Source organism: Homarus americanus, unplaced genomic scaffold, assembly GCF_018991925.1.
Source record: "Homarus americanus isolate GMGI-L3 unplaced genomic scaffold, GMGI_Hamer_2.0 scaffold28511, whole genome shotgun sequence".
Classification (NCBI taxonomy): Eukaryota; Metazoa; Arthropoda; class Malacostraca; order Decapoda; family Nephropidae; genus Homarus; species Homarus americanus.
The window spans coordinates 38,344-49,961 of record NW_024753169.1 but is presented as its reverse complement, the minus strand read 5'-3'; the positions used below and the strand labels follow the sequence as shown (position 1 = coordinate 49,961).

The 11,618-nt window shown below is 48.0% G+C and overlaps 1 protein-coding gene across 1 annotated transcript; it reads right to left on the bottom strand.

Moving 5' to 3' along the window:
- Positions 1-1,101: 1,101 nt before the first annotated feature.
- Positions 1,102-11,138, bottom strand: LOC121855296 (flocculation protein FLO11-like). Its single transcript, XM_042350174.1, has 3 exons — positions 11,123-11,138; positions 9,306-10,366; positions 1,102-1,434 (listed from the first exon to the last, which is right to left on the bottom strand). The coding sequence occupies exons 1-3, from the start codon at positions 11,136-11,138 to the stop codon at positions 1,102-1,104; spliced, it is 1,410 nt and encodes a 469-aa protein (XP_042206108.1).
- Positions 11,139-11,618: the final 480 nt, after the last annotated feature.

Genomic DNA, 11,618 nt, shown 5'->3' with positions numbered 1-11,618 from the left:
ATTTTCTGTCTTTTGTGTCATAGTTTAATTTCTTACTTTTGTGTTTATGTCTCTCTTGTATGTCTCAATTTTGTCTGACTTTTGTGTTTTTGTTTAATGTCTTACTTTTATGTCTCTCTCACCTTTGTCTGTGTCTCTTTTTTTTTTCTCTTTTGTCAATTTTTTAAGAGTATACTGCTAGGTCAAGATCAAGGTCAGAGGTCAAGGTTAGAGGTCAGCCTTGAAGGTCACCACCCCATATCGTGTAGTGGTCATTTGAATCGTCTTAATACATTTGGGTTTTATATGTAAAATTAATCGGTATATAATGTATTCAAAGATTGTATTCTTCTTCCTATCCTTCCCATTCTCCCTCCCTCTTCCCAGCTCCCCCCTTCCCGTTTTCCTGTCCCTCTACCCCCTCCCTCTACCTCCTACCTCTCCACCATCATCACCTGGCCATTAACCCGAGCCATGATTCAGTTCGTTAGAGTACTGACAAGGAAATAGACCATATCCGGTGCAGGGAGGGGGAGGGGGGGCTGGGTGGAGGAGGTGGTGGGTGGGGAAGAATGGGGTGGAAGGTGGTGGTGGGGGATAATGGGAAGGAGGTGGTGGTGGGAAAGAATGGGGTGGGGGAGAATGGGGAGGAGGTGGTGGGTGGGGGGATAATGGGAAGGAGGTGGTGGGTGGGGAAGAATGGGGTGGAGGTGAAGGGTGAGCGAAGATGGGGAGGAGAAAATAGGTGGGAAGGGGATAATGGGGTCTCTCTCTCTCGTTCTTTCCCTTCTTAACATTTCCTTTCCCATCCTCTTTCTCCCTTGACATTCCTCTCTCCCCCTGTTCAATTCCTGCTCCTCCTTTTTCTTTTAACTTTCTCTCTTCACCCCTCCCTTCACCTCCCCCCACTCTTCACCCTCCCCCACTCTTCTCACCCCTCCCCACTCTTCACCCTCCCCCCACTCTTTCCCCCCTCCCCCCTCTTCACCCCTCCCTCCTCCCTCCCACACCTAGGACAGGTGAGGTTGGCAGCTGATTACCGTGGGTCCTGGCCTGAGGCAGTGACAGATGGTTGTGTGGCGCACCACCTGTTATGCCCAGAAGGCACCCAGGGGAAAGCACTCAGAAGTAATGTGGCACTCGGGGCCCTGTGACACTCAGGGGCGCTGTGACACTTAGGGGCACTGTGGCACTCAGGGGAGCTGTGACACTCAGGGGCACTGTGGCACTCAGGGGCGCTGTGGCACTCATAGGCGCTGTGACACTCAGGGGAGCTGTGGCGCTCAGGGGCGTTGTGGCACTCAGGGGCGCTGTGACACTCAGGGGCGCTGTGGCACTCATAGGCACCGTGACACTCAGGGGAGCTGTGGCACTCAGGGGCGCTGTGACACTCAGGGGCGCTGTGGCACTCAGGAGCACTGTGGCACTCATGGGCGTGTGGTACTTAGGAGTGCTCTGACATCCAGGGCCACATTCAGAAATTGAATATACCTGTACTGTATGATGGAGAGGATGGAGGGAGTTGAGACAAGTGACGGCAGAGTTGAGACAAGTTGTAGTAGTGTTGACCAATCAGCAGTAAGGAAGTGGCAGAATTCCAAGAATTAGTTTTATTTTATTTAGTTATTATAATTTTTGCTTACACTAACTGTACCTTATTGATTCTGTGTATAAATATGCAATTTAGAGTGTAGTTAATTGCAGTTCTTTGTAACATTTATATTAGCGATATATTAACAGATTTTCTTGGTAGATTAGCGACTTTAAAAATTAGATTTGGCACCACTGGAAAGGAGCTTGACCAACACGCACTACGCGGCTCATGCGCTCAGTATACGTTCAACTGCTGGACGGTGGAGTCTGTGTTTATTTGTGCATTTCTTTAAGTTTTTATCTAAATGACGTTTTCAGCAATGATCATACTTGAACATAATTACTAAAAACGAATATAATATGTGTGAAAATGACAAGTGAACGAGAGAAATGACGTTTATGAAGGAGAGTTCAGCTGAAAAATTGACTACGAACTTTTGACTGCATAGAAAACGAGGAGTCCGTCACGTGGACTGTTTATCAGACATAGTAGAGGTTAGTGTTTACTACTCATTAAACTCCTCCATGTACACTCCCCATATTATTTCTTATTAATAATTTAAAATCTCTGAGAATTCACATAATCTTAAAAGTCACATTTGTCGTAAAATCAAAATAATATTGTAAAGTTACTTACCGAACGACTTGTTAGCGTCACTTGGCAACGCGAGCTAAAACGGAAACAAAAAATGGACCCCGATATTTAGATTAATATTTCGCGACGACTATCTCAAAAGTGTAGATGACGTTGTTAAATCATGGCGTGTAGTATGTTAGTCATCAACTTAAGTAGTAGTTTACGAAATGTGTAACTAAATACAGCCATAAAATTAAACATAAGTAATAATAATTTTTTTTAGCGACATAACTCTCGCCAAATTCTTCACGGGTGACGAGGTAAAGTATGGCTTGGTATATGATGATAATATAGTTCGGTTGAGAGGGAGTGTTGAGAGGGAGTGTTGTTGAGAGGGTGTGTTGAGAGGGTGTGTTGAGAGGGAGTGTTGTTGAGAGGGAGTGTTGTTGAGAGGGTGTGTTGAGAGGGAGTGTTGTTGAGAGGGTGTGTTGAGGGTGTGTTGAGAGGGAGTGTTGTTGAGGTGTGTTGAGAGTGGAATAATAAAAACAATTGACAAAACATAATATTCACGTGACAATAATAAACGGGAAACGGCTAAAATAAATATACAACTAACATATACAAAGCTTAAACATAAAAAAAAAATCCATTTAGCTGACCCCGAGATCCAGTTATCCAAAAGCTAAAAACTAACCCATTCCAAAGCTAAGAAATCTTGAAAGCTAATCTGGGTGGGAACATTTTTTTTTATAGTTTTTTCATTATCATAAAGTACAGCTAAGCGGGTGGTATAATGGATATACACCCACCTCCCCCCTGATGATCCACTTCGCTGAGACGAGCCACTTAGCTGAGACGAGTCACTTAGCCGAGATGTGGGTGGGATGAGTTACTTAGCTGGGGGACGTGGGTGGCATGAATCACTTAGCTGGTGGACGTGGGCGGCATGAATCGCGTAGCTGGGTGACGTGGGCGGCATGAATCACTTAGCTGTGACGTGGGTGGCATGAATCACTTAGCTGGTGGACGTGGGCGGCATGAATCACTTAGCTGGGAGACGGGCAAGAATCACTTAGCTGTGACGTGGGGTGGCATGAATCACTGCTGGTGGACGTGGGGTGCATGAATCACTTAGCTGGGAGACGGGCGGCATGAATCACTTAGTTGGGGGACGTGGGCGGCATGAATCAATTTAGCTGTGACGTGGTGGCATGAATCACTTAGCTGGCTGTGACGTGGGTGGCATGAATCACTTAGCTGGTGACGGGTGGTACCGAATCACTGGTTGGGGGGACGTGGGCGGCATGAATCACTTAGCTGGGTGACGTGGGCGGCATGAATCACTTAGCTGTGACGTGAGTGGCATGAATCACTTAGCTGGGGGACGTGGGCGGCATGAATCACTTAGGGCTGGGGGACGGGCGTATGAACTACTTAGCCGGTGGACGGGTATGAATCACTTAGCTGGCGACGCGGTATGAATCACTTAGCTGGTGGACGTGGGTGGTATGAAACACTTAGCTGGGGGACGGGCGGTATGAATTACTTAGTTGGTTGACGCGGGCGGCATGAATCACTGAGCTGGTGGACGTGGGTGGCATGAATCACTGAGCTGTATGGGTGGCATGAATCACTTTAGTTGGGCTGATTGGCGTACTAACTGATTTTAGCTGGGGGACGTGGGCGGCATGAATCACTTAGCTGGTGGACGTGGGTGGCATGAATCACTTAGTTGGTTGACGTGGGTGGCATGAATCACTTAGCTGGTGGACGTGGGTGGCATGAATCACTTCGCAAGAAAAAACATGATTTTTTTTAATTAATTTGAAAAACAACACCAAGACAGTCGTATTTCTTCTCAGGTGTGATACCTTTAATTAGTGAGTCCGTGTGCAGGTTAATTAGTTATTTTAATTGTGTTTATGAAGGAAGATACTTTTAAGGTTGTCTGGTTAATTAACACCTGCTGATTTACTGTGGTTGATTGTTTACCGTGAGAGATGTGGTTGATTGTTTACCGTGAGAGATGTGGTTGATTGTTTACCGTGAGAGATGTGGTTGATTGTTTACCGTGAGAGATGTGGTTGATTGTTTATCGAGAGATGTGGTTGATTGTTTACCGTGAGAGATGTGGTTGATTGTTTACCGTGAGAGATGTGGTTGATTGTTTATCGAGAGATGTGGTTGATTGTTTACCGTGAGAGATGTGGTTGATTGTTTGCCGTGAGAGATGTGGTTGATTGTTTACCGTGAGAGATGTATGATTGTTTATCGAGAGATGGCTGATTGCTATCAGAGAGATGTGGGTTGATTACTTACCGTGAGAGGGTTGATTGCTTACCAGAGATGGCTGATTGCTCGTGAGATGTGGTTGATTGCTTCATCGTGAGAGATGTGTCGATTGTTTACCGTGAGAGATGTGGTTGATTGTTTATCGAGAGATGTGGTTGATTGTTTACCGTGAGAGATGTGGTTGATTGTTTGCCGTGAGAGATGTGGTTGATTGTTTACCGTGAGAGATGTGGTTGATTGTTTACCGTGAGAGATGTGGTTGATTGTTTACCGTGAGATGTGGTTGATTGTTTACCGTGAGATGTGGTTGATTGTTTGCCGTGAGATGTGGTTGTTTACTTTGGTTGACGTGGTTGATTGTAGTGATTTCATGTGATATTTAACTAAGGTCTATATAGTACGGTGTGGCGTAGGTCTCTCTCTCTCTCTCTCTCTCTCTCTCTCTCTCTCTCCTTATGATTTACACATTTTGTTCAAAACTTTCCTGATATGCAAATTACTTTAAACTTTTTCACTCCAAATATTTTTTAAGGTAATAAAAAGTCTTGTAAATTATTTTCAATGGGGAAATATATTGTAAATTGTAAATAACTGTAGATTGAAGGAAATTGAGGGGGATAAGTTTTTGGGAAAGGGGAGGTGGAGGTAAGGGAGGTGGGGGTAAGGAGTGGGGGGTAAGGGAGGGGGGTGGGGGTAAGAGAGGGGTAAGGGAGGTGGAGGGGGGGTAAGGGGAGGGGGGTAAGGGAGGTGGGGGGGGGGTAAGGGAGGTGGGGGGGTAAGGGAGGGAGGTGGGGGGGGTAAGGGAGGTGGGGGGTGGGGGTAAGGGAGGTGGGGGTGGGGGTAAGGGGAGGGGGGTAAGGGGATAGGGGGTAAGGGAGGTGGGGGGGTAAGGGAGGGAGGTGGGGGGGTAAGGGAGTGTGGGGGTGGGGTAAGGGATGTGGGGTGGGGTATGGAGGTGGGGGGTGGGGTAAGGAGGTGGGGGGGGCAGGAGGTGGAGGTGGGGGGTAAGGAGGTGGGGGTAAGGGAGGTGGGGGTGGGGTAAGGGGAGGTGTGGGGGTGGGAGGGAGATGAGGTAAGGGGAGGGGGGGGGGGAAAGGGAGGGGGGGTAAGGGAGGTGGGGGTAAGGGAGGGAGGTGGGGGGTAAGGAGGTGGGGGGTAAGGGAGGTGGGGGGTAAGGAGGGGTGGGGGGTAAGGGAGGTGGGGGTAAGGAGGGAGGTGGGGGTAAGGGAGGTGGGGGTAAGGGAGGTGGGTGGGGGGTAAGGAGGTGGGGTAAGGGAGGTGGAGGGGGTAAGGAGGTGGGGGTGGGGTAAGGAGGTGGGGTGGGGGTAAGGGAGGTGGGGTAAGGGAGGTGGGGGTAAGGAGGTGGAGGTGGGGTAAGGAGGTGGGGGTGGGGGGGTGGGGATGTGGGTGGGGGTAAGGGGAGGTGGGGGTAAGGGGAGGTGGGGGTAAGGGGAGGTGGGGGTAAGGAAGATGGGGGTGGGGAGGAAGTAAATGAGGTAAGCAACTCGCACTAGAGAGACCCGGGGTGTGTGTGTTGATTGGAGGTAAGAACATCGTTACACAAGCTGGCCAACTTCATCTAACCCACCTATCCTGACTCGCCTAATCTAACCTAACCAAACCAACTTAAATATAATCCAACAAAAACTTAACCCATACTTACCATCCACCCACCTACCCACTTACCTACCCACTCAACTACCCACTTACTTCACACCCGCTTCATCCACCCACTTCACACCCACTCAACCACCCACCTACCTCACACCAACTCCTCTGCCTGGGTAAGTTTGTGGACGGGTAAGCAAGTGCCTCAGTGTGTCAGAAAATCTTCCCGTCCACGTACAGTAGTTGTCACTCTTAGGTATTCTGTCACTTAACATTGTATACCACTTGTCCGTCGATTTTTGGGGTGTGTGTCTAGATTGGACAGAAGTACCACTACCTGTCACTTGTAACGAACTCGATTTTACGTACTGTATAACGAGTTCGGTTTTAAATATAAGTTATTTTTACGTTTAACGAATCTTATATTACGTTTAACGAAGCCTTTATTACGTTTAAGGAGTTCGTTCTTGTGTTTAAGGAGATCGTTTTCACGTTTAACGAACTTCTTACTGTTATTTTTGTTCTCATGGGATGTTCATATTATTTTTTTATTGTTATTAACATTATTACCGTATTATTATTATTATTATTAGTTTTATTATTATTATTATTATTATTATTATTATTATTATTATTATTATTATTATTTTTAGTAGTAGTAGTAGTAGTAGTAGTAGTAGTAGTAGTAATAGTAGTAGCAAAGGTAAAAGTATCATTATTATTAGTGATATTAAGTAACATAAATATACCATAACTTCCTTTTTGCTCAATTTTTAACATCCATAAATTTTTTCTCCATTTTCCCTTCTTTTATTAGGGAGGGGGAGGGAAGTGTTTTTCTTAAGGAGGCTCGACTAATGTGGCGAAGACTTAATGGCCCTTGACTGGTTCTGGCCGAGAGACTCACACAAAACAGAGGAATAAATCACTTCTTGCAGGTATTAATATTTTCTCTTTAGGGAGTCGACGGGTGGAGGTTGTTGGTCTTCTTTGTGTCGTGGTGTGACCCATGTTGGATACGAACCCCGAACACTGGCAGCGAGGATTGTAATATATGGTTTGATGTTGGATATGTACCCCGGATACTGATGGCTGCAGCAGGGTGTAAGGCAGGATAGGCCGGCAAGTAGGAAGTAAGGCAGGGTAGGCAGAGAGGAAATAGGGCAGGATAGGTAGGCAGGAAATATGTCAGGATAGGCAGGCGGGAAATAGGCAGGGAGGAAATAGGGCAGGATAGGAAGCCAGGAAATATGGCAGGATAGGCAGGCAGGCAGGAAATATGGCAGGGAGGAAATAGGGCAGGATAGGCAGGCAGGAATTATGACAGGATAGGCAGGCAGGAAATATGGCAGGATAGGCAGGCAGGCAGGATATATGACAGGATAAGCATGTAGGCAGAAAATAGGGCAGGGTAGGCAGGAAATAGGGCAGGATAGGCAGGAAATAGGGCAGGATAGGCAGGGCGGAACTAAACATCATCTTGATGGTTTTCGTCAGGCTCAAACTTCCCGGGTTGTTCTCGTGATTGCATTCCTCAGAGCTGTAGTAAATGTGCTGTATTCCTCCCTCCCAATCCCCAAAATCCCTGCCCCCCTCCTCCCCTGCCCCCCCCCCCCCCTCCCCCTGCCCCCTCCTCCCCGCCCCCCCTCCCAACCCCCCCTCCCTTCCCTCCTCTCTCCTCTACGTGATTTCCAGTCTTTCTTTCTAGTAAATGTGTCGTGTGTTCCCCTGCCCTCCTCCTTCCCCCTCCCCTCCCTTCCTCCCTCTCCCTCCACTTTTCCTTCCCCCTTCCTCCCTCCCCCTTCCCCTCTCCCTCCCTCCCCTTCCCTCTCCCTCTCCTTCCCTCTCCACTCCTCTCCCCCCATGTTCTTTCACACTTTCCTCTCTTACCATTTTTTCTCTCTCTCCCGTACGTGATTTCCAGTCTTCCTCTCACTCCCTTTCCCACTTCAGCTGTTTCCCCCCTTCCTTTGTACCTCCACTTCATTCTTATGCCATTTTACCTTCTCTTTCACTATTCGTCTTTTCTCTTGGTACTCTTTGCTTTTCCTCTCCTTTCCTTTTCCTCTTTTTTTCATTCTCTTTGTCTACTCTCCCTTTCATCTTCCTGTTTCTTCCCCTTTCCCCTCCCTCTTTTCCCTCTCCTCACCCTTTCCTTCCTCGCCCTTTCCTTCCAATTTTCTCTTCCTCTTTTTCTTCCTCTCCCTTTCCTTTCCCTTTCTTCCACTCTTTCCTCCTCTCATTCTTATACTAACCTTTGCCCAACTCTTTCACTGATCGTCTTTTTTATTCACCTGGTCTTCTTCTGTTGCGTCGCCGTCAGTCCTGATCACCCGGTGTGGTAGTGGTGCTCCCAGGGCCACGGACGATCATCACTCCGCCAGCAGCTGAGGTCTGGATGAAAAAGCATGTCGGGTCGTCAGAGTCATGGAAGGTGAGGATCTCCACCAGACATACAACACGAGGAGGGCTCGTAATATCTTCGTTATCATTCCACAAACTAGTTCATGGAATCCAGCTAAAGATCATCATATGGGGTCCAGTCTGTTGTCGAAATCTAAGTAGATGTTTGGAGACTACGGGGAACTTCTAGCGGCGTCATCAGGATAGTCGGAATTCTTTTTGAGGGTGACCGTAATGTCTTGTGTTTCCTGGATCTCCTCACAACAGGGCCGTAGTTGGACATATCAACCTCACAATAGGGGCCGTAGTTGGAACTATTCAACCTCACAATAGGGGCCGTAGTTGGACCTATTCAACCTCACAATAGGGGCCGTAGTTGGAACTATTCAACCTCCTCAGGGGCCGTAGTTGGACCTATTCAACCTCACAATAGGGGCCGTAGTTGGACCTATTCAACCTCACAATAGGGGCCGTAGTTGGAACTATTCAACTCACAATACGGGCCGTAGTTGGAACTATTCAACCTCACAATAGGGGCCGTAGTTGGAACTATTCAACCTCACAATGGGGCCGTAGTTGGAACTATTCAACCTCACAATAGGGGCCGTAGTTGGACCTATTCAACCTTACAATTAATCCGTAGTTTCAACATTCACTATGAACATTCAACCTAACCTAACCCTTGTAGACAGTGGGCATTAGGGTGAATGAATCCCATCTTCCTTTGCCTCCATACAACCTTAGGACCCTCCTTGAAAATCCCACTTTTTTTTTTTTTTTACTCTGTGCCTTCAAACAATGGGGTGGGCGACTCTTACAACAGATTGACTGGACCATATCTAGCCCAAATTGCCTGTTTTTCCCGTGGCCTGATGTTGCGTTGTCTGTTTTTCCCCGTGGCCTGATGTTGTTTGTCTGTTTTCCCGTGGCCTGATGTTGCGTTGCCTGTTTTTTCCCCGTGGCCTGATGTTGCGTTGTCTGTTTTCCCCGTGGCCTGATGTTGCGTTGCCTGTTTTTCCCTGTGGCCTGATGTTGAGTTGCCTGATTTTCCCGTGGCCTGATGTTGCGTTGTCCTGTTTTTCCCCGTGGCCTGATGTTGCGTTGCCTGATTTCCCGTGGCTTTGTTGCGTTGCCTGTTTTCCCCGTGGCCTGATGTTGCGTTGCCTGATTTTCCCGTGGCTGATGTTGCGTTGCCTGTTTTCCCGTGGCCTGATGTTGCGTTGCCTGTTTTTTCCCCGTGGCCTGATGTTGCGTTGCCTGTTTTTCCCCGTGGCCTGATGTTGCGTTGCCTGTTTTTCCCCCGTGGCCTGATGTTGCGTTGCCTGTTTTCCCCCGTGGCCTGATGTTGCGTTGCCTGTTTTTCCCCGTGACCTGATGTTGCGTTGCCTGTTTTTCCCCGTGGCCTGATGTTGCGTTGCTCTTTTCCCGTGGCCTGATGTTGCGTTGCCTGTTTTTTCCCGTGGCTTGATGTTGCGTTGCCTGTTTTCCGTGGCCTGATGTTGCGTTGCCTGTTTTCCCCGTGGCCTGATGTTGCGTTGTCTGTTTTTCCCGTGGCCTGATGTTGCGTTGTCTGTTTTTCCCCGTGGCCTGATGTTGCGTTGTCTGTTTTCCCCGTGGCCTGATGTTGCGTTGCCTGTTTTTCCCCGTGGCCTGATGTTGCGTTGTCTGATTTTTTGTGGCCTGATGTTGCGTTGCCTGATTTTTCCGCGGCCTGATGTTGAGTTGCCTGATTTTCCCCGTGGCCTGATGTTGCGTTGCCTGATTTTCCCCGTGGCCTGATGTTGCGTTGCCTGTTTTTCCCGTGGCCTGATGTTGCGTTGCCTGTTTTTCCCCGTGGCCTGATGTTGCGTTGCCTGTTTTTCCCCGTGGCTTGATGTTGCGTTGCCTGTTTTCCTTGGCCTGATGTTGCGTTGCCTGTTTTTCCCCGTGGCTTGATGTTACGTTATGCAGCGTTTGTTGTCTGTCCGTCTTGTGGGACGTGTACTATGAGAATAACAGGAATGGTATGGGCATCTTACGTCCTGTTGGGTGTAATGGTGGGGAAGGTGAGGAATTTAATAACGTGTGTGTGTGTGTGTGTGTGTTGTGTTTGTGTGTGTGTGTGTGTGTTTGTTGTGTGTGTGTGTGTGTGTGTGTGTGTGTGTGTGTGTGTGTGTGTGTGTGTGTGTGTGTGTGTGTGTGTGTGTGTGTGTGTGTGTGTGTGTGTGTGTGTGTGTGTGTGTGTGTGTGTGTGTGTGTGTGTGTGTGTGTGTTACAAGTCTATCTCGTTCTATATAACATATTTGGCTCCGATCCAGAGTTCCAACAATATCTTGGGCTCATCATTATACAATCCGGAGTTATTCTTATGCTGCAGTGTTATCCTATCCTGTTGTGGAAGTCTAGCCTCTATCCTGTTTTCCCGTGGTAACAGTCTAGCCTCTATCCTGTTATCCTATTCTGTAATGACAGTCTAACTTCTATCCTGTCATCCTATCCTGTAGTGGCAGTCTAGCTTCTATCCTCTTATCCTATCCCTTAGTGACAGTCTAGCCTCTATCCTGTTTTAATTCTTGACCCCACATTCTAGTGTTCTCCATGTCCTTATTGTAAACAGCTGGGGTGTTTGGCCTAGCCGCTGTGGCACCAAGTTCTGTGCGTGTGTGTCGGTCGGTCGGTCGGTCTGCGAACCTTGACCCGCCTCCATTATGTCTGAATATGACTGACCCAATTTTAAACTTTGTTCCTTCTTTACCCTTCCATTCTTCCCATTATCTATCCCTTCTTTTATTTCCAGCCACTTTATCCACCATTATCTTATCCCGTCTCTATTCTCAACCTCACCTACTGTTCCTTCATCCCATCCATCCCATTCCATCCCATTTCAGGTCTTCTTATTGGCTCTGTATCTTCCCATTCTCTTACCTTCACACCTATCCCATCATTACTATCCCATCATTAGTAATTACGATTCAACTGGGCATATTATCATTCTTCCTCCTCCTCTTCCATATTCTCCCCTTCAATCTCCCTCCTCCTCCTCCTCCCTCTCCCACCCCTGGTAGCATAATGCCTGTCTTTAATAATCAGATTACTGTTGGGGGCGGCACTGGAAGGGTGGGTGGCACTGGTGAGGGAGAGCGGCACTGGAAGGTGGGTGGCACTGAGGTGAGGAGAGCGGCACTGG

What these genes read in the sequence shown, in the direction of transcription:
- LOC121855296 (XM_042350174.1), bottom strand. An exon ending in TCAGGCCACGGGAAAAACAG is followed by an intron (nt 1,435 to 9,305) that starts GCAATTTGGGCT and finishes CCTGGATGTCAG; the next exon opens with AGCACTCCTAAGTACCACAC.